The sequence below is a fragment of the Solenopsis invicta genome, chromosome 8 (genome assembly GCF_016802725.1).
Source record: "Solenopsis invicta isolate M01_SB chromosome 8, UNIL_Sinv_3.0, whole genome shotgun sequence".
Lineage (NCBI taxonomy): Eukaryota > Metazoa > Arthropoda > Insecta > Hymenoptera > Formicidae > Solenopsis > Solenopsis invicta.
Genome location: NC_052671.1, coordinates 22,823,636 through 22,848,693, shown reverse-complemented (window position 1 = coordinate 22,848,693; position 25,058 = coordinate 22,823,636). Strand labels below are relative to the sequence as shown.

The following is a 25,058-nucleotide window of genomic DNA, read 5'->3' as shown; positions in this document are numbered from 1 at the left end:
TGTTTTATCTATACCGGCATTGTGAAGAGGAAGATTTAGCTTTTCAAACCGTCTCGTGTTTTTCTTTTTTTTTAATGAATATAGGACTCAGGAGACGCAAAAGAAAAAAAGTCTTACCAATAGCCCCTATGTCTCCCCTATGTATTACCACGAGTGTTCACAATTCATCACTTAAGTATCAGTTCGCAGAAGACGCTAAAGTCAAATAACGTTGGTATGGTTCGGAATTAAATGGGTGATGGTTGAAAATTTCCGAGAAAATGTTTCTGAGAAAAATCTCTTTGAAGCTACTGCCCCCACAATTACAAAATTGAGAATATAGTATAATTACGTAGTATAGTATCTAGCTTCACAAAGAAAAAGAAATTCTTTTTTGCTTTAGAAAACATTTGTATTTTTTACTTTATTTAATGTTAAGTAAGTATTTTTTGTAATATTAGAATTTTTGTAATATTAGAATAACATTTTTAATAATATAAAAATAAATATTTTTTTAAGGTAAAAAATAAGAATTATTCCATTAATTATAATGTTTCTAAAAATATTTTTTTTATTTTGAAAAGCGTTTTTTTAATATCTTAAAACAATATTGTTTTGCTCATTTGGTATATATGATATTACATTTATAATGATGTAATGGCGATATTTCAAGTTCTTTGATCATTCTCTGGATATGACAAAGACGTCTGTAGGATGTTTCATACATGACACTTTTGTATCCCCTGGATACCTGTTAGACAACTAAGACCATCCAGGGATATTTCATGGATATTGTGATATTCCAAAATGATATCCGTTGGATATTGGACTGGAATAAAGTATGCTGTGTGGGATAAATTTAAAAAAAGAGAGGAAATGATGATAGGGAGAGAAAGTGAAATAGAAACTGACATGAAATCCATTCTTTGTAACTGAACTAACATGCACCTATAGTATTTAAAATAAAATAGATATACAGAGCGAATTTTAATGATTGTCCCAAAGTTTTATCATAAGAGATAATTTACAAACTGCAATTTTAAGATTCAATCTGTATGTGTGTATACATGTATGTACACACTTTCAGGGTAAATATTAGAGTTGCAGTTGGTAAATCATCTCGTATAGTAAAATATTGGGACAACCATTAAAATTCACCCAGTATATTTGAAGTTTGATGAAAACGAGAAAGAACGTTTTAGTGCAGTTCAGTGCAGCAACGAAGATTATGTTCTTTTACATCATATATGTACATTTTATTTATAAATTATTAATGTTCTGTATATTTTATACACAAATAGTTGTATATCTTACTACTTTTTTATACGACAAAAATACAAGGGTTTTATAATTTCTTTTTTCAAATAGAAAAAAAATATTTCATACTTAAAATTTTTTTTATAATAGTAAACAGTATGAGGTTTTCATTAATATAATTTATTTTTCTTAAACATAGTAAATAATATTTGATAAATAAAATTTTTGATAGATACGTCGTATATACTGGCCCTATGTTATTTATATCACTTTACATGTATATCGTTAAATATTTTATCAATATGTTTCATTTAAGCATATTTTACTGTTTTTTCTATTGGTACAAATAATTATTGTAAAGTATTATAATAAATACATTTTTGATGACAACATCATTGATGTCCATTTAAAAAATTAAAACGTATTTATTTTTAAATGCTTGAATGTTTACAACATTCGATAGTGTTGATCTCAATCATGAGAAGTAACACTCAAGTGACACTTGAGAATACTCCATTTCAGAATAACACTTAAAGATTTAGGATTTATATATACTCGTCTATTGAGTGTTATATCTAAATGTTGAGAGTAAATTCTCAAAGGTGTTAACGTCGAAATTTGAGTGTAAACATTCGGTCATTGAGAGTACAACTCAATCTTTTAATGTATCTATTTAATTTTAGGTATAAATATTTAGGTTGCGTTCCGAAATTTACTGCCAGTACTGAAAATCTGTAATATATACGTAACGTGAATCATAGACTTTCAGTACTGGCGGTTTATATCAAAACGCAGTCTTAATCTTTGGATGTACACATTCATTGTTTAAGTGTAAACTCTTAACTTGTAGTGTAATCACTCAAAATTTAAGTGTATATGTACTGAATTTTGAGAAAAATTCCAAAATAGGGCGCTAACACTAAAATTTGAGTGCAAACGGTGTTTTTTTCCGCGAAGCATCATATCGTGATGTAGTCCATATTTTATTTAAAAAATGGAGATGAAATTTGAGAAATTAAAAAAATTTTTTTTTAAATCGATTTTGCCATTATTTGGCTCCCTTTAGACATACAATTTTTGTGTCAAACATTTTTTTCGAGTATTATATTTTTTGACGAATTTGTCTGAAAAAAAATTAAAATAAATCATTCTATATTTTTTATCAATACGCACACGCACACACGCGCACGCTCATACGCACGCACACGCGCACACATTTGTGTGTCAAGACAATTTTATTTTTAAATTAAATTGCAGATACATATTATAGATGCAAAGTTGCATTGCTTATGATGTAACGTTTTTGTTAATATATATGTCAAAAAAAAGCCTCCTTAGAAATAGAAATATATGAATCATACAGATGTGTGATCGAATCAAATCGAATCTTTGATAATATGTTTGAAATTAACTTTGAACTGAATTTGAAATTGTTTATTCAAAATTTTTGAATCAAATCAATCCTGATTCGATTCGGTCCGATTTGAATTCGAACAATTCGCACGTCTTTAATTAGAATATTATTAGATGAATAATTTTCGCCCACTCTGCCACACAATTCACGTATATTTTGATATTAGGTATATCATGTATATTATTTATCACATACATCTTGCATAATTATAACTTTTATAGAAAGTAAAGAAGGAGTTTTCCATATGACGAATTGTATGTAACAATCATAACGAAATCTTACACATATCGATCGCAAATAATTTTCGTGTTAATCCTTCGTTACATTGGCAAAGTAAACTTATGCCAATTTCGGTGTTTGTCTTGTTGTGAAAAACGTTCCCATCTATTATCCTATCAAGTTTTATCCAGCTTACCTACCAATCAACGACTGTTTTAATGAATCGCGTTAAAAATGACGCGTCATGATGTCTGTTTCAGTCTGACCCTGAGTGTAGAGAGAAGCTCGCTAACTCGACTAAAAGGTACTTTGTGACTGGTTATTGACTGTTGTCTTTTCCTCTCTCTATTTCTCTTTCTCTCTATCTCTCTCTCTCTCTCTTTCTACATGTATATGTATGTATACACACACATACACCCAACATTTTTACGCACGTGACTGTTTCATTGTACGCGCATACACATATGGGACAATTATATGTTAATTGCAAGAAAATGGGAGATTGTAAGTCTCTGCATATTCTCAGATCCTACGCTTGCGTATCAACTAGCACTACACGTTTAAATTGCAATAGATATAAAACTGTCATATCAAAATGTCTTTCCTACAGCAAACTTACATTAATCATTTTCAATTCGTTTATTCCTTTGATAACAAATCTATGCTTTTAACTTTGCGAACGTACATATATATAGAAATGTGTCATCGAAATACTTGTGTATATATGTATGAAAGCTATTGAATTCGTTCATATGGAACGTAAAAAAACGGTTTCAAAGAAAATTAAAATTTTAAAATTTATTATAAAGCTAGTACTTATAATGAAGTATTTGTAACCAAATTGAAAATTTGTTGTGGATTGGTAGGTGTCTGTACTGTACAATCGTAAATATCTCTGTGCATCTAAATATTTCTATTATGAAATTCACAATTATGTTATGAATTATAATGTGCTGAATCCTTTTCTCTGTCGTATTCTCCAATATCCCCTTGAAAGGACAATTCTGTACAATTTTGTTATATGTATGGTTTGGTTGATTCTTGCGAGTATTTCTTGAATGTTCTGAACTCGGTGAAAATTCGTGACTTTGTATGCGCATGAGCTCGTGCATAAATGCTGATATGCTCGTAATACGAGAGTCATACGAGAGTCACGCACTATGGTACTATTTTGTAGTCTTTATCAAGGTGCGAATGTTAATGACGTGTCATGGTGAGTTTTTTTTTCGGAGAAACGCATTAAGACAATCTTTCTATTGAACATATGTGGGAGTGTCCCATTGGATCATATTGATATTGACCACATTCCGATTCACCACGTGCTGCATATGATCACGTTACGATTGACCATATAGGAATACTGCGATTGACTACAACTCAACTGCTCACATTGATATTGACAACGTCGCGATTTTTTATTAGAAACTAAAACTGGATTTGGGTTAGATTACATCTTTCAGAGTAAAATTTCCTATAGAGGGAAGGGGGAAAGAGTCCCTTCTTCTGGACTTTTATTCCGAAAGATATAACTTAACTCAAACTCAATTTTAGTTTTAAATTGGAAATTGCGATGTAGTTAATATCAACATCATCGTAACGTGAGCAATCGGCAACATGATTAATTGTAGCACGTGGTGAATTACAATTTGTTCAATCGGATCTGTGGACAATATCAATGTAGTAAAAAAACTCCCATTTACTGTACGTGACTTTTACGCATTATGCCATTATCTAACATAAATGACATTCTTTCTCCTACTTTGAATTATCGATGTTATCAGGACAGTGCCCATACAACACCGAAAGATTGTAGAAATATTGCATAAACCTTACATTAAAATATTGTAACATTGTATAGACATTGCGAAATGTTTCTGCAATGTTACTGTGAGGTTGCAACAACGTTGAAATGTCCGTCCTGCGAAATCATTACGATGTAAGAGTACAGTAATGTTACGGTGTAGTGTATTTGTTAAATTAAATTAAAACGCGTTGCTATACAAAGCAGAACGCTTCAAATTTAATAGTTAAACTTTGAGAATATATAAAGACATCAAAAAGAAAAAAAAAAAAACTCGTTGTAATATGTATTATAAAGTTTATAATATTATTGCATCTGAAACTCAAATGCAAAAGATTGTGAATTTATACAAATGCAACGAACTTTTCTCATATCTTTCTTAAATATTTTAATATTATATATTCTCAAAGTATCCATTAAAAACTAAAGTATCTTGCATATTATAATTAATGTATTTTTATTAAGTTTTTATTTAGTTTTAGGAATGGAAACTAATACATAATGCTTTCTGTTATCAAATTAACATTGCTATTTTATTTGTTAACATATATAAAACAACAATATTTATATACACACACACACACATATACATATACATACATACATACATATATATATATATATATATATATATATATATATATATATATATATGCAGGGCGTTCATTAATGGTTGTCCGTACGTTTTACCATAGGAGCACGCATTTGTTATTTCTAATAATATGTTAGAAATATACATCTGTCGGTAAATCATTCTCTTATGGTAAAAAGTGGGTACAACCATTAATGAAAACCCTGTACAGGATGATTATTAATGACTGTTCCCACTTTTTACCATAGGAGCACGTATTTGTAATTTCTAATATAATAATATGTTAGAAATACGTATCCGTCGGTAAATCATGCTCCTATGGTAAAACATGGAAACAGTCATTAATAATCACCCTGTATATGCATATATACAGGGTGAAGGAAAAGTACCGGAACAGCAAAATATCTCGAAAACTAAGCATTTTAGAAAAAAAGTGTTTTAGATAAAAGTTGTAGGGTTTCAAAAGATCTATTTACTAATATTATCAATTTGACCTTGAAAGCTACAGTGTACTATAACTTTCAAGCGTCCATAACTTGGAAAGTATTTAATGAAAAATAACTTTTGATTAAAATTTATAGGATTACAATGGTATTACTCAATCAACACATAATATCAAAAACGCCTATTTTGTTATCCCTGGGGGGAGCGGGAAAAAGGGGGAGCAAAAAATCTTAAATGCAATGTGGAGTGTGAAATTAATTTCACAATGTGAGGGCATTAAAACAAATTTCAACCGTATTTGTGATCAAAACTTTAAGCAAGAACCTGGAAACGAAGAATTGAGAGCACGTGCGCTATCGTGCACTAACGGTAGTGCTAAGGTTTTGGGAATAATTCATGCTTTGATTGTGTGATATCATTGTAACCTATAAATTTCATTCAGAAGTTTATTTTCATTAAGTACTTTCCGAGTTATGACGCTTGAAAGTTACAGTACACTGTAGCTTTCAAGCCTCACAATTCGGAAAGTACTTAACAAAAATAAACTTTTTTGTAGGGTTTTGAAAAGGTCTTGACACTAGCTATTAGACTGTAGAATCAAAAATACGGTGTTTTATTTAAAAAAGTCAATGTGATTTTGATTTGATCTTGGCAACGCCATCCAAGGTCAAACTGATAATATTATTAAATAGAAACTTTTGAAACTTTATAACTTTAATCTAAAACACTTTTTTCTAAAATGCTTAGGTTTCGAGATATTTTGCTGTTCCCATCCTTTACCCCATCCTATATACATTTATACGCACACATATATAAAAGTACTATATCCGTACCAAATCTCTTGTATAAATATACGCGGTATAAACAAGAATTTAAGTTTGGTATTAGTACTGAGCGTATCAAAGTTGGTATATAGTAGACCGCCGAAATGCATTCTCACACACATATCGATGCATACTCAACGTGTATTTTGTGATTCTAAGAATTTTGTTATGTTTCTTTAACATTACTGGAACATTTTGACGTAATATTATCATGGTATGTCTCTGAAACGTCTCTGCAATATTACATTGCAACTTAAAATGTTGCAACGTTTCTGAAATGTTACTAGAAGCTTTGGTGCTGTATGGGTGGCTTGTCTTTGTATATCTCAAATATCATGAACAGAAAAACTTACTATATTTTAGAGTTCTAGATAATCAGAAGAGCATAACTTACAAACTCTAACTGGCCAATACAAATGTCAAACACATAATTGTAATTGATAACTATTTTTAATATCATTGAACAATATTATATCTATATTCTACTGATAGCTTTGTTATATATTATTCTTTATCTGTTATCTATTTAGCCAGTGTAATGCAGTTTTATTTTTCATTTGTTTTAATTTTTATTGTTTAAGGACATTTTTAATAATTCGATATGTCGTTTTATATGTATTTTTCACAGAACTTTGTGCGATACTACATAAGCCGTTTGAGCTTCTCTGTATATCTGAGACTCTAACCATATTTTATGAATTTACTTTTATCATACAGTTTAATAATCTTTGTATTTTTTGTTTTTATTCTTATATATGACGATTCGTTTTTTTCTAATCTTTTCCTTCTCCTTCGTCCTTACTTTTACCAATCTCTCTTTTATAATCTCTCTCTCTCTAAAATTATTATTGCTATTTAATTACTTTTTACTATCATTGTTTATAAAATATATCGTATATTTTTCATTAAATGGTCAAGGAAATCATTAGAGAAGATAAAAAATTATATGTTGTCAAAAACAAATTATATATTCTCTTTCTCTTTTTTCTTTTTCTTTTTTTTATTGACATATTCAACGTCTGTATTTTATTTAATTTTCATTCATAATGTGAAAATTAAACAAATTACATTGAAATTGCTTAATTATGTTTATATTCGACAAAATATTAGTTGTACGAGTACAAATAAATAATTAAATAATTATGAAAATTAAAAAGACTCATAAGATAAAACAAATCAATAAAGAGGGCTAAAGAGAGTCAAATGCTGTTATTGGAGTGTCTTTTTCTCGCTTCGCAAGGTGAGTAAAAAAAAACATCACCGATTGATAATTTTTTTATCGTATATAATATATACTATAATATATATTGATGTCGTTACATTTTAAAATTTCTCATTTGAATGATCTTCCGAGTGTAACTTCTAAAAAAGTACATCTGACTACACTATGTGGTGCAGGGGAGATTTTGAAAAATATTGTTTTTTTTTTTGTTTTTTGCTGAGGATGATCCAAAGCCGAGTCGAAAAATTAAAAAATTTTCTAGTTAATACGGAATTACGGATACGCATCAATAACAGCATTTGACTCTCATTAGACCTCTTTATTGATTTGTCAAATAATTAAAGTTTTTTAAGCAATTAAAAAATTAATTTAAAATTAGTTTCGCATTATTTTGTATATAGTTATGAAAAATGGCACTTAGCTTGGCGCAAGTATAGTCTTCAAACCAATATAGTCTTCAAAAACATTCAACTCACGAGGAAACATTTCCAAATGTGAATTATATGTAGGTTACATAAAGATGAATTTAAAAGAGATAATAATAGATGAATTTAGGAAATGTCAGTTCCTGTCTAAAATTGGTTTTAAAGGGTAAAAACACTTCTTTTATTAAAAGCAATTTTCAGCTTTTTTTGTTATATCTCAAAAACTGTTCAAGATATAAAAAAATGTTTTATACAAAAGTTTTACCATAAAATTATCTCTATTCATTTTTGTTAATATTTTTTAAAATAATTAATTTAAAAATTTTTTAAAATTATTTTTCAAAAATAACGAGAAAGAAATAAATAGAAGTAATTTTATTGTAAAATTTTTGTATAAAACATTCTTTGATATCTTGAATAATTTTTGAGATATAAGTTACTGCTGAATGATTATGATGTTAATCTCCACTTAAGAAACAATATAATCAAACTGCAATTACTAGTGTACAATCAATTTTTTTTGCGGTTCTCCAAATTATTAAAATATACTTGGTAGAAATCCGGATATTTAGAAAATCAACTATCAGTATTTGAAAATCCTGCTCAATTTTGAGTTAGGTTATGTTGTTCGTCCTGTAATATGTTTTATGAAGAAGTTTCAATCATGTTATGTGCGTGGTGTAAACTATGTGCTTTAAGCATTTCTTTACAGAATTTTATCATTGTAATAATTTTGTGTTATAAAAATAAATAAATTGCTCATTATTTTTAATTTGTTTAAAAAGAATAATTTTCATTTCCATTTACATTTAATTTGTTATTTTAAATTTGTTTTTCTTTTGATTTTAATGAATTGTTTAATATATATATATATATATATATATATATATATATATATAAGTTACGTAAATAGATAAATGTAGAAAATATTAGTTGCTGCTCAGAAACGATTTTAAGTGATAAAAGTATCCATTTTATATGAAACAATTAAAAATTTTTTTATATCTCAAAAACTTTAGATATTAAGATTTAAGATATTAAAAAATGTTTTGTGCCAAAGTTTTACAATAAAATTATTTCTATTCATTCCCGTTAATATTTTTTAAAATAATCTTTGAAAGACAATTAGAAAAATAACATGCTGGAAAAAATTATATTTTTCCAGTAAAACAGAACGACTTTAGAATCCTCTTAAGCGATTTAAAAGCGGTGATTTCAGGGAAATTTGTGTTCGAAAACATTACCCGAGTGCCGTCGTGTATCATACTGTCTTTATTTAACATTCGATATACAACAAGGATAAAATGATATGTAAAGCTATTCGAGTGATGTCTTTGAACGCAGTTCCATCGACAAACAACGTTTTGAAGTCTTTCAGAAATGCCACGACGATGATTTGGAGCAATAGCTCGTTAAAAATTCGGCACAAATGCAAAAATAATTTGCATAACAATTAAAAGTAACGCAGCAAATAACTTTCAAACGCCTACACGAGACGGGAAATATGCAAAAAGAAAGAAATTTAGTTTCTCATGAACTAACTGAAACTAAACTTAGCGAGTATCTATTTACCAATGTCTTTCTTTTCTTAATAAGCAATATAAAATTTTTTTGTGAGAAATTGTTATGGTTGATAAAAAATAAATACGTTATGATAACCAGAAACGCAAGAAATCATGGATAAACTTCGGCACACCATGAACATTAATCGCAAAATACGAAAGTTTAGAACAGGAGATATTGCTCTATATTTAATAGCAATATTAATGGTGTTATTAACTATGAGCTGTTCGAACCAAATAAAACAGTTACTGCGGATTTGTATTAACATCAAATTCGCTTGAGTCTGGAATTGAAACGAAAATGTCCGTATACTAGTAAAGGAGAACTGTGAATTGTTGCAGCACCGTTATATTTACCAAACATAATTTCGTCGGATTGCCATTTATGTTAGTCGATGTAACACTTGTTTGATATACATTCATCTCAATCCGGATAAGATCCAAAATGACTTGACGACTTTATCGCGTCCAAAGAAATTATATTTTTGAGATGGAATTCATTAGCTGTCCGAAAATTACTTCTAAATAACAAAAAACAATGGCGAATACTTTGATTAAAAATTTGTTTTATTTTTTTTAAATAAACTTTTAATTCAGTAAAAAAAATTATTTATTTATATACCTAATAATGTTTATATTGGAGGTTTTTTCTATTTATTCGAAAGATTTTTTTGTCTGGAACTTAATCTTATTCGATATTATCATAATTTCGGATATTTAACGCATCACTTATCATTTTTTGTTTTTTAATAAAATTAGATTACTTTTTGTTCTATTCTTCTTATGTAAATTTCTCTTATGTTGTTTTTTTTTATCTTTTTTATCACACGCGCGCGCGCAATTAATTAATTACAATTTTTATGATTTATAATCGAAATAAATTATAGACGAGACAAACACCACATATAATATATTGTACATTAAACCTGATTTAAGATACAAGACAAAGAACTTTTTTGGAAATTGCAATCCCAGACAAAATACCAACAGGATATTCGAAGGACAACATAAGACTTTTTTTAAGCATATTGAGGATATCCATAAATTATTCGTCTTACATCTTTCGGACATTTAATAAATATCTACAGGGTTGGGCAGAGGAACCTGACACATTTTAATAACCACTTGCGCGGCCGCTATTAATCGGAAGAGGTTGAAACTCCGGGAGAATAAACTAGACACTTGAAGGTTTTTTTTGTTTATTTACCAAAAATTATATCGGCTAAATGATGGCCGTTACAAGCAATACAATTTTCGAGGCGTTTTTCGAAATTATCATACACTTTTTTCAACATCGCTGGCTTTATTTCTGCAATTTCTCTCCGAATATTGGCTCTCAGCTGGTCCAAGGTTCGAGGTTTGTTAGCGTAGACACGTTGCTTCAAATAGCCCCACAAAAAGAAGTCGCTTACGAAACTTACGGTCAATTTCTTCGTTGTCCAACAACTCCTTCATTTTTTCTGCGAATCTTAATCGAGCTGCATAGTCGGTATATTTCAATTCCTGGGTTATGAGAATTTTGTAGGGATGAAAATTCATCGCTTTCAACATTCTGCTAAACGATCGACGAGACATTCCGAGAGCTTGAGCATGTTTACCGGCAGAACGGCGTGGACTTCGTTGCAAAGAGGTGCGAACGCGTGTCTCATTTTCAGGGGTTCTTACCGTTCTTGGTTGCCCTGGAGGCTTTTGTTTCGTGGCTGTGGTTGTTTGTCGGAAGTTTTTGACCTACAGATTCACAGAATTACGAGAGGGAACCGGATCTCGTGGACGAAGAGAATATTCAATACGAAAATCGCGAATTGCTTGAACGTAGGACTGAGTTATGAAAAAACGCTCGCAAACGAACGCGCGTTGTTGCGGCGGCCACTTCTCCATACTGGAACTGTACTGATATGTAAACATAAACCTTCAACCATCTATTTTTCGCTCCCGGAGTTACAGCGCCCTCTTTTCACTTGGAGGGGAATAACGATTTTTTAAAATGTGTCAGGTTTTTCTGCCCAACCCTGTATGATATATATCCGTATTAAGTTAAAGAACATGCTTTAATCTCTGACGTGTCCATAGGATATCGTCCACAGTGGTAAAAAGGACACCTAGAATTGTAATTTACATTAAAAGAATGAAAATAGAAAAAAATATATACTTATCCACAAGATTAGAGCATCGGTTTTATATAAAATTTCTCATAACTTTAAATAAACACAACTCCGCAAAAAATTGTTTTTCGGACCTAAAAGTTTTTCTGCTTTCTTAAGGATAAAGTCTATACTCTCAAAAACATTTATTACAGTTTGAATTTATTTTTCTCTTTCTTAATATTTTATTTAACCAATAACCTTAATGAATAATTTTTATTTGACCTGTGTGTGTGTGTGTATATTGGATGTATCATTTTAATCTCTCCAGGATACCATTAGTTTAATCTTGCGTGACGTCACTGAGGTCAAGTCATGGTCACATTAATTTATTTAAATAGAACATCCTATTTTCGATTCTAAATTCTAATAGCTGCAGTGTCAAGAGATTTTCGAAACATTGTCATAAAGTTTATTTTCATACTTTCTGAGTTATGAAATTTGAACGTTATAGTATTTTGACATAAAATACAAAATACTTTGTATTTTTTTTCACAGTAATTGATTTGTCTCATTATGCTGTGCATAAAAATATTAAGGTAAGGCTACTAAAATTTAAACATTTTATAAGATGATTTGTATTTGTATGTCAAAATACTGTAACTTTGTGTTTCATAACTCGAAAAGTACTTATTGAAAATAAACTTTATTATAGTATTTTAAAAGCTCTTGACGCCAGCTATTAGATTTTAGATTCGGAAATAGGGTGTCCTATTTACAAAAAATTAATGTGACCTTGACTCGACTTCGGTGACATCACTTAAGATTAAACCAATCGTATTCTGGGAAGATTAAAATGATACATCCTGTATATACATACGTATGTGTATATTTTTTAAACTCAAATAAAAGTTATTCAATAAGGTTATTGATTAAATAAAATATTATTTAAATGGCGTCCATCATTAGCGACTCATTTGCAAAGTTGATCGAAGTTTTCGAATACTTTTTCGATATAGATCTTAGTATTGCGGTTATTTCTACTTCAATTCGACGCTTTAGATTGGTACGTATTGCCTTGTGATTTTGTTGTGTAAATTTGATTTTAAATAATACCTTAGGAAGAAGTATAAAAACCGTTAAATCTAAAATCGATATCGCGGTAGATAAGTTTTGTATAGAATGCTTTGCGCGGAACGTCGAATATCTTCGCTGCAGTTGTACAATGGGCGGCAAAAAAGTTGCAATGCTTTTTTTTGATGAGTTTCGGAACTTATAATATCCTTGCTTATAGAGCGGACGAACATAACTGATTAGATCCATGAGTAAGAATCAATCGGTCGGTAATCAGACTGTATTTCGAAACTCATAAAAAAAGTGTTGCAACCTTTTTGCCGTCTTCTGTATCACAGTATAACCAGTATGTTTGCTCCAATAATGCGTGTGTTCGCGCAAGTTCTATTATGCAGCTTTTGTTTTCAGTTGAATTGAGATTGAGATGCAAGAGAACAGAAATGCACATATGTGAACTGATAACTAAGTATTTTTATAAGTATCTGTGAAAAACGAAACAAAAAAATGTAAAGTGCAATATAAATGTAATGATAAATTTAAAATGCAGTTTTTTAACTATCCAAAAAGAAGTTAAGAGAAACAATTGTGTTATAATTATATTATGTTAGCATCTTTATAGAACACTACTTCTATTTGATCTTCAATTTTATATGACGGATGGTTACGTGATCCCCACACAAGGATCAAAAATGCCAATACGGAGTCGGCATAATGATTATACTGTGCATTGCACTATCCTGTTGAAACCACAGTTAGGGAGTTAGTTTTCTTTTTCGTTATAGTGTGTAAGAAACGTTTCGATCATATCCACGTAAGCAGCACAGATGCACGAACATGTTTACGGATGTTCTAGCAGATTTTAGTTGATCAGAGAAGTATTTACTAGTTACACAAGCGGTTTCCTGAAAATTTTGAACCCACCTCTTTATCGTGTTTCGAGTTGATACAGGTTTCAAAAGAACATCGAATCTTTTGCGAAACGCACGTTGAGTGATGATAAAATAACCGTTCACAGAAAATGCTTCAATGTAAACGTTCTCTCTGTGGACTACACTTCTATTGTTGTTACTAGCATTACCAAAACCTTGTACCCTAACTTAACAGATTAAAGGCATATTCACGTATGTATGTTATCAAAAGAAACAGCATAAAAAAAGAAAATTTCCATTTAGAACACCTGTATATGTTGCAATAAATTTAACAATAAACTTATATATAATTAAAAATTATTTTTCGATCAATTATGATTTATTTTTATATCATTTTGACGTTATTGTGACTTGATGTTCTGTTTGGAATATTACGTAGAGATTTAGAAAAGTGCTTAAAAAGAAAATATTTTATAGTGTTTTAGAAACGTCTTGATTTTAGCTGTAATAATATATTATAAAAATGGGCGTTTCTGTTAAAGAAATGATATCAATTAATATTGGTTTCATTGATAGAAGCGCCATCTACGATATAACCAATAGAAACATTTTACTGCTCATTTCGAAGTAAACAAATTTGATCTATGTAGAAGTCTTTTGATTTATGTATGTAAATTTGATCTATGTAAATGTCTTTTTTTTATGGGATGCATATTTCTCTGCATAAGTATTTGAATCTCAAGTTAAATGCCTTTTCTGTATGAGTCTATTGTTAAACTTATGTACAGGGTGTCTGGTAATAACTAAATCATTTCTAGGGTGGGCTCATAAAGCAAGTCAAACCAAGCAGCAAAGTTGTTCATTATTTTGCAAACTTCACAATCGACAATTTTAGTAATTAATATGTCGTTAATTATTGTAAAGTGTGCAAAATGGTAGATTTTTTTTTTAGTATGACTTACCTTACCCACGGGAAGTGATTTAGTCATTATCGAATACCTTGTACATACTAGGTGTACAATTTAACTTTGGTCTTTTTAAAAAAAATATATTATTTATTTACAAAAAGAATAATTTTTAATTCTTCAAAATAGTCTCTGTTACTTTCTATACATTTCTGTTATCTTCGGAATAATTGACGAAATCCGCTTTAGAAGAAGAATAATGGTTTTGAGTTGATAAACTCGTCAATGCCTTTGTGGATCTTCTCGGGAGACTTGAAGTAAGAATCAACTATGTGATGTTGCAGAGATTGGAAAAGATGATAATTTGTAAAGGCGAAATCTTAAAAATACGTCGCCTATAGGAGAATTTCCGGTAAACCTTTACAAAAGGAAAGTCTCTGACGACTTTGATCTTAACATATGTTATAGAAGCAAAAATATTGAACAACTTTTCCTTATAAATTAATCGGCGCTCTCGTACAGTTTTTGAGATATACTTAGAGAAAGAAAAAACAGTTTTCATGAATTATTTCAGAAAATATTAATTTTACAAAAAAATGTGTCAAACAAAAAATGAAGCTCGTAACAAACTCTATAAAAAAAGGTTATATACATATTTCACCTAATTATAATACTTTAGTCGTTATAGTAGAAAATCTGTTTTAAAATAATTTTTTTAAATTTTCAATAGTTTTGCGTGAAAAGTAGATGCTTGGGCGGGGGAAGGGCTACGTTCCTCCCTCACACCCCCTTCTCGTATTTTTTCTAACCTAACCTAACCTAACCTAACCTCGTCTCAGTTGGTCCACTAATAACGGAGTGGGCCATCAGGCTCAAATAATAAGTTGTATATATCCACATATATACAACTTATAATTTGAGCCCTTGATGGCCCACCCTGTCATTAGTTAGAGGCTCCGCCCCTCCCCCGCCCAAGCATCTACTTTTCACGCAAAACTATTGAAAATTAAAAAAAATTATTTTAAAACAGATTTTCTGTTATAACGACTAAAGTATTACAGCTAGGTGAAATATGTATATAACCTTTTTAATAGAGTTTATTACGAGGTTAACTTTTTGTTTGACACATTTCTTTTTAAATGAGTATTTTCTGAAATAATTAAAAAAAAACTGTTTTTTGTTTCACCAAGTATATCTCGAAAACTGTACGAGAGCATCAATTAATTTATAAGGAAAAATTGTTCAGTATCCTTTCCTTGATAACATATATCAAGGTCAAGGTTGTCAGAGGCTGCTTCTCTTTTGTAAAGGTTTACCGAATTTTCCAGCCCGAATGGCAGATGACTTTCATTTTCACAGTGGGAGGTTATGTTTGCCGTGTACATTATTGTTATAAAATAGAATCTGTCTTTTGAACCTTACCATGTTTATGTACGTTTCGAAATCTCTTGTTTGTTCACTGCAAGTGTATTTGCAAGCTTTAATTGAGTCTGAGAAGGATTTTCTTCCAAAAGTTGTTCTAATTTTTTGTCTTTAATTTCCTTGAGTTGTCCAGGGTGTTCTTCACCATGAGATTGAAATTGTCATCTCGAAACTTTTGAGACTTGTAAATATCTTATAAGATATAAAATTTTTATCTAAGATCGAGCAAATCATTTCTTTAGCCTTGCTGGCATTTTCTTTCAGTTGAAATGCGAAAAGGAGGCAGTATCTCAGATGCTGCTTTTCGAACGATACTGCTTTTACTACTGTTTTCTTTTTCTTTTCTTTTAGATTTTATCAGTAGTACCGTCAACCTTGTTTTAAAGCTGAAGAACGTTTTAAAACAACTAGATAGCGGAAATAAAATTTAAATTTGAATAGATGCTATGATTAATTAAATGTAGGGATCGAAAATAAAGTTGTACACTTAATATATCAGATTGTTCAAAATATCTTTTTATATTTCATGCAAAAAGAAAATATTTTTTTAAAAGGAATATTTTTTCACGAAAAGCACTTTTATTTTAATCATCAATATAGTCTTTGCCTTATTAATGACTTCCTGCCATCGGTCTATAAATTTGAAAATTCCGTCTTTGAAAGGAGCACTAGTCCTGGAATTAAAGAAATGCTCCAACTCTCTTTGTCAGCTGAATCAAATTTTTTCTTGTTAAGAACATTTTGCAGAAGTTTGAGAAAATGATAGTCGGATAGCGCGAGGTCAAGGGAGTACGGAGGATGTTCGAGAAGTTCCCAATTAAGCTCTTTGATTTTTCTTAACATGAGTGCGCTTTCGTGGGAACGAGTGTTGTCCTGGTGGAAGATGATACCTTTATATTTGAATTGGAGCTGGAGCTCCTTGAATTTTGTCTGAATTCTTTCCCATTGCTGACAGTAAAGATTCCTATTGATCCGATTTTGTTTCTTATCTCTCGTGGATTACTTTGAATGACGTGCCAACTACGACGATTCAAAATATAAGAAAAACTTTCCGATTAACGTGATATATATACAGGGTGAATTATAATAGTTGTCCCAACGTACCATAAAAGATGACTTACCGACTGCAACTGTAAGTTTGAAGTTCCACAAACTGATATTTTTTGCGTAAATAATCAGAGGTGTTTCATATTTTCTGTTGCGCCTGTTTTAAAAAATTGATTGGTTACACGTCACACGGAAAATATCAGCTCATGGGATTTCAATCTTGCAGTAAATCATCCCTTGTGGTAAAACCTTGGGACAACCATTATGATTCACTCTGCATAAAATAACGATTTTAAATAGACGTAATTAAAGAAGAAAGAAAGATTTACCAAAAAACGTTGCGATCGACCGGTAGATCGCGATCGACTGATTGGTCATCCTTGGTATAGTATGTGCTACCTGAAGTTAACTGTTATGTGTGCTAATGCGCATATGTCGCTAAGTGCATCAGCATGACAGTTTTCCTAATCTGAAAAAGTTATCAATTTTAACAAATACACAGTAAAAAGTAAAATGTCCAGAAAGTCCACTCTAAATTTCAAGTTAAAATAACTCAAAAGTTAAGTTAAAATAAGAGTTATTTTAACTTAACTTTTGAGTTATTTTAACTTAACTTTTGAGTTATTTTAACTTAACATTTAAGGTGGACTTTCTGGGATATACAAAAGTCCTAAATTAGCATTTTATTTTTTACTGTGTAATATTTCGCTTCGCAAGACAGAGCGACGTTTATTTCTTCTAGACTCTTTCATTTCGTGCAAAAACGTGTCAAATATATATAAATAATATTCATACTCTTGTTACAAAATGGTGTTGGATAGCGTCATTTGAACTTTACGCGTTAGGTACTTGGTATGTTGGAACATATTGGCTCACAGTCGTGCTATAGTTTATGCAGATCATATTTATATAGTCTAAGTTATAAATAGTGTAATTTCTTGATTATTCTTTACCCTACAAAAAATTACATTAGCTTAATTTCCCTAACTTATGTCATCATGACATGTTCAGATCGAAATCTGATATATAGAAGATAGCATATATAGAATAGTGAGAAACGCTACTAATAGAGGAAAGACGGAGATCATGAGATACGTGTGGGTGAGATATCATGGTATCTCGTATAATTTTTGTTGAATTTTAAGAGCAATCATTAAAATTATTTCATTACAATCTACATATTTAGACATTGTAGGATGGTTACTGGTCATAGTGTTCACTGCGTTTTTATAAAAGCTGAATTTTAGTTTTACAAAAATTTTTACATGTGTATGTAATTTTGAGAAGTATGTTAGATGTTAATTTTTGAACTTTATTTTAGTTTGAAGGTCTTAAATGTGGCTTTCAAATAATGTAATTGAATTTAATGTGTGTTGTAATATGTATATGAATTTTCCATATAAAATTATATTATGTAATGAGAGAAGTCGTGAGATGGCTGTGAGCCATTTGCATTATGAGCGCTCTTACAACTTTTACAATTTTACAGTGGACGTTGGATAATATTTATTAGCAGCAAAGAAATTATTTTAAAAATCATAGATAAATAATCGAAGGCCTAGTGAGAATGTTTGCGCGGTACTTGTTAGTGCGCAAGTTCTTAGTTTCTCTTTGTTCAAAATTACCAGCTTTATTTTAAATCTAACATGACCTTGAACGTTTCGGCACCGTTTCGAGCCATCCTCAGCGTGTCAAGTCTAAAAAAACGTCTTTTAAGTTTTTATAGTGAAGAGCTGTAGAGGCTTAAAAGATCCATGTATTTGAAAAAGACTCATTTGTTCGTCAACTACCGTAGAAAATAATTCATTTTAACTCGTTTTGCGGATTTTTTATTTCCATTGACACTAGTGAATTTTATAAAATTTACACCAACAGAATTTTTACATATTTATTCACATTCTTATAATGAATATTCTTTGAGTTATGTCTGTATGTCCTTGACAATTCATTTATTTCTGTACACGATGTTCCAAACCACTCGTCCCAAACCAAAATGTCATAGCATTTTGCGATATTCATAATATTTTGCCTCCTCACGGGTGATCATGCGAGTGGTTTGGGACATCCGGTGTATGTATACAGAATACTAACTGAATTTTCAGTTTTTTCGTTGCCACTTGATTGTCGAATCATGTGTCAACACAACTAGACGGATATGAAAGAGGTATCCTAACTATTCTTTGCTATGGAAACTTAAAAGATCTATGTTTTTTGTGCGTAGTATACTAAGGAGGGCTCGAAACGGTGTCGAACATTCAAGATAATGTTAGATTTAAAATAAAGCTGGTAATTTCAAACAAGAAGAAACTTGCGCACTGAATACCACGCGAACACTCACTAGTCCTTTGATTATTTATCCTTATAATGCCAAAAGTTTGATGTTATTTATTTAAAAATAATTTTTTTTTAATAAAATATATTTTATAAAATTTTCGTAAAACCTTGTTTTATGGCACATATTAGAATGTAAGATCTATTAAGAATCATTAATTTATGATTTTTTTAATAATTAAAAGTGCCTTTTATGACATTGGTTGTTAGTATATTTGACCCCTTGCTATCTCATAAATGCATCCTTTTTCTCTCTTCAGTAAATTGTAAATTACGTTCGTTCTATATACCCGATAAACTTCTACCTATAGGATGATTGGTAAAATTCTATGGTTAATGAACTGGTGTTAATGAGAATTTTATCACGTTCGTACAATATTTCCTGAGTTAAAAAACGAAATAATATTCTACCACCCCCTTTCTTTCTCTACTGATGTAACAATAGCAATAATCAAATAAAAATATGAAAGAAAGCACAAAAAGAAAGCCATTGTAATACGAAATAAAGATATTTTCAATTTGTGAGTTTTATAAATATTTTTTGCACTTAAAAGCAGCATTGAAAAAGAACAAACAATTTTATTAAACAGGAATCGAATAATTTTAATTGATAAAAATTACGTGGATTAATTCAAAATCCTTTGTTTATCAGGCAAATCCTCCTTAGAGCGAGAAATCCGCCTGACGTCTGATTGCGACATGGTAAAACGCTTGCGCTCATGGTCGCAAAAATGTTATGTTTTAGCACTAACGATAATATATATGTGTTAGATCGATGTTGCATCATATTGTGTTTCTTACCTATACACATACATATATATCCGCCTGCAGCTATGTGCACGAATATGGTTGGTGCGATACTGTTATTGACTGCTGAGCCGAAAACTGATCGTTCTATCATATACTTACCTTTTTTTTAGTACTTTCGCCAATAATAAGAAGGCGATACTCTCTATTCTATAGTATACGTATGTCATATGTTAAGTAATAATTCATTTATTGATGTTTCTTTATTCATCTTATTTAATTGCATATTCCAAATGTACATATACATAAACATATGTTGCAAAAAAACAATTAATCAATATCAAAACTTCATGAAATTATAAAGACTAGAAGAAGAGAAGACTCAATTCGCGTAGATAAATATTTATGGGGATCTAAAATCCTGTAGCACCGTAAGTGATTCTAAGGAAACTGTACTGTTAATTTTAAATAAAATGATAAAAACAGTAAATCTGTTTTCTTTTTTATGTTATTATATGGATAGATCTTTAAATTGTTTTGTAATCGGTACATTACAGTACGTTACAATGGTTATATATCTTTTCACGTTATGACGTTACGCAGATGCGGCACATTTACATTTGTGAATAATTATATCAACTAAACCCAGAAAAATATCGAATATAACATAAATGTAATCCGATATAACATATATGTATAATACATGTATATGCTACATGACATTACATCTATATTAATACATTCGGTATTTGCAATGAAAGGCAATGTTTTTTGACCCGTGCCTATCATATGAATTGGGTCTTGTTCTAGTCTTCATGATTAAAACACTAAAATATATGTGTATTTTACACACACGCACACACACAAACAAACAAACACACACACACACACACACACACACACACACACACACACACACTCACACGTACACACACACGCGAACTTTATTGATATAAATTGAATATTTGAATTAATAATAAATCCCGAATTTATGATGCATTACATTTTTTCGGATATCATTATCAGATTATAAACTTGCGATTATCGGATTAGTGTTGCTTGCAAGTTGGTATCACGCACAGCACGATTCGTGCGATGAATGTTTCACTTGCTGAAAATTTGAACGATTCAGTAGTATGATTGAGACGAGCTCGACTAGTCGGACCAACACTTGCTCTCTAATAAATCTCTTAACGTCGTATCATCTCTTTTTTTTTTCTTTTTTTTTTCATTAGATTTTATTTTTTTGTAATCCAAAAATGTAATTGCAATTAAATAATATTGACATCTGAGATGAACAAATGAATTATAGAATAAAATATCTATAAAAATTATCTTGTGACCTTTTATTAAAAAGATATAAATACTGCATTTAAGAAAACAGAAAAATAACAGTTTAATAGTAATAATTAAGATTTTTCTCTTGTTCTCTTTAAAGTATATTTTTATATTATTTATGTATACGTATATATATATATATATATATATATATATATATATATATATGTACATGACAATTCTTTTTATAAAATTTTCTCTTAGCCTGTCCGTCTGATCCATCTGCCTGTTAACGGCCGCCTTATTCGAGTTAATAAATATGCTAATTTTGAAGTTAAAAGTAATTATTTCGTCTTTATATATATACATATAGATATACATCTCTTAGCTAAAATTTTTTCCCAACACATTTGGAAGCATTTGCGTAGTAAAGACAGATATAGTGGTTGGAAACGGGTGGATAAACAGACGGACGGCCTTTCTTGCTAAATGCGTAGTACGGTCTACCTAGCAAGCTAGTTGTTGCTGTCCTGTCTGTCTGTCTGTCTGTCTGGCAATCTGTTTTGTCTGTTAATCTGTTTTTTTTTAATTTTTGTTTTTTTTATTTTTGTTAAAACAACCCCTATTATATTTACTCATTTACGTAATAAATTTAACGATACAGTCTCGTCGCGGCTCGACGATCAAAAGAAAATCTTTATAATTCTTTTAGAATTTAAATTATATAATATTAATATTTACAATTATTCAAAATTAATAATTAGATTTAATCAGAATAGAACTCATTAAAATGACAATATATTGTGAACTTTATAATTGATAATATGAGAGCAAACATGGAATTGCTGAAGTTAATGATATTCTCAATATATATATATATATATATATATATATATATATATATATTGTTAAAATAATTGTTTTTATTAGTTGTATATTCTAAAGAATAAAGAAGAAAAAACAATGTTGCGAAATTACCATTTTCAATTTATTCATCTTCACATAAAATATACAAACAAAAGATAAAAAGCAAAGTTCAAGAGCTTTCTGGTTAAAATACTGACATACTTTGCATTTAATACTTAATAATGACTATCATTTGGATAAAAATTTCATTCAATCTTGTTTGAAGAATTACATTCACGAATGACATTCACCTATTTTATAGTTATTAATTACGTCTCTAATCTCGAAATAGATTACAATTGATCAGTCGAGCTACGATCAAGGCTGCCGTCTGAGCGTGCACTATATAATTTAGTTTCATCTTACACACTTGATATTGTTTCCATATTACTCACTGTCACACGGTCAATGCTCTGGATATGTCGTATGTTGGATAGATTAATTGACTTGATTGATCAACATTCGATTCGCGTGAAATATATTGATTAAACGCGCGCGTTTATATTCTTTCCGTACGATACTACCTACACTATTATCGTTGCGATGTTGATGTTGTTGTTTAATATATCTATATATATACTCTAATCATTGTATTGATGTTGATGTTGTTAATTTGATGTTTTCGATGTGTTGTTTAGTCGTTGTTATCTTGCTGTTTGTTTGATGTTTGCACTATATTGTTGCACTTGGTGTGTCTGTGTACACACACATTTATATACGTATATGTATATATCTCTTATCACGTATTATGCGTACACGTATTATTTATGCACAAATATATTACTTGCGCTATCAAAATGTTTATATTATCTATATCTAATTATATATATAAGAGTTACTTAAATACTGCATTAAAAACATTTTTTTATCTCTAATTTATACTAAATTAATAGTATTAAAAGCATTAATAATACATGATTGTTGTAACGCGATTAAGAGATCTAGTTGATCTAATACTATTGTAGTTTTCTTTAACAAGCTTTACTTGTGTATATATTATTTTATACATGTTACCGACTGTTTTAATACGAAGCATCGTGATAACACAAAGTTGTAATTACTTAATCAATTTTAACTTTATATGCAATACATTTTAACTCACGTTGTATTAAAAATGTATTTTGCAAACGTGCATTTCATTCATTCAGTCTCACGCTTGGAATGCATCATTCAATGCATATGTATATGTGTATGTATGTACGTCATATATATATATATTTATGTCCAGTGTTCCAGAATTATCGTACTTTTTTTCATCTATCTAAATTCTTCGACTGAATCTCTGAGGTCGATATTACTATTTCCAGTGATAATTTAACGGCATGTTCGATTGTTAAATCGATCAATGTAAAAATTGTAGAAATTTTACTTCCTTTAATTTAATAATCAAAATATTCAAAGTGTTCAGAGTTAAAAAGTAGTATTAATGACGACTCTTCATAAAATTTTTTCCAGAGAAACGATCCGAAATTCATCCGAAGAATCCATGATAGAAAGAAGCTGCGACAGTTTCGGAATATAATCTGTATTGACGACATAAGCATCAGAATTCGATCGGTTCTGTATGCGTCACTAAAACCACCCCCTAACAAGCTCATGGTAACAACGACTTTTGTCCTTATCTAACTATCCATGTATCTATCTGTATTATATTTATGCGTGTGTTAATTATGAAACTAAACTAAACTGCAATGCCATCGAAAGAAGAAATGGTGGAGAAAGATTTAACTTTTATTAGCTCAACGCTATGTCTACGATTTTCTCTATGTGTGTAACTTATATACGACTTCGATTCTTAATTCCATAATTCGGTATAAATACGCATACATATATGTAAGCGTAATCGAATGCGTTTTATTATTATATAATAATAAAAATTTAATATATCTATATTAAGTGCAGCTGTCTTAAACACAAATGATTTGTACAACAAATATTATCATTAATTGTTCAATTACATGTCATCGATGTGACAATCAAAATAATTAAAAAAAAAAAAAAAAAAACAGTAAATCCGATAATCTTTGATAAAATAAACTTGTTACGGAGGTATCACATTAAACAAAATAATTTTATTTTCCGACGATAGGTGAAGAATTTTTAACGGCTTCGAAAGAAAGATATTTCTCAGATCGTGGAAAAGAGATCGAATGTTTTGTATATGATTTTAAGGATATGAATAGATTGCAATAATGTAAATTTTTCATTTGATTCAATTTTGATTAAAAAAAAAAAAACAAACAAAATAAAGAAAAGAAGACAAAAATAAAATAAAATAATTTTTTTTTCTTCATGAAGGTAAGGAAAAAACAAGCGTTAAGTTAAGGGGGTGGTTTATTGTGACATCGATATCATTAATCAGATCAGATGATCATTGGGAAATGTGTTTCAGGATTGCATTCGCCTCATGAAGGACTAACCGGTGGCTCTAGTCAAAGTATGCCTGGACTTGCTTACTATCAGCCGGAACACCCCGGATCTACAGGGGTGGTAAAGTATCCCGAGAACGGACATGACACTCTTTCGGACTTTGTGACGTTTGTCTGCCAAGAAGCCGAGAACACCCAGCAACTGTCCCAGGTAATATAACAGATGTGTAACAAACATTTAGGATTATGCACATTGGCTTACAAATGTTTTGTCGTTTAAAATCGGTATT

At 30.0% G+C, this 25,058-nt stretch overlaps 1 protein-coding gene across 7 annotated transcripts in view; it reads left to right on the top strand.

The window, feature by feature from the left end:
* The window catches only part of LOC105200587 (nuclear factor 1 X-type), an 89,959-nt gene that overhangs the window by 53,375 nt on the left and 11,526 nt on the right, over positions 1 to 25,058 (top strand). For all 7 annotated transcript variants that reach the window (XM_026138992.2, XM_026138988.2, XM_026138987.2 and 4 more), the window contains one exon: positions 24,792 to 24,979. In XM_026138992.2, the coding sequence (XP_025994777.1) occupies positions 24,792 to 24,979 (188 nt within the window). The remainder of the gene's footprint in view (positions 1 to 24,791; positions 24,980 to 25,058) is intronic.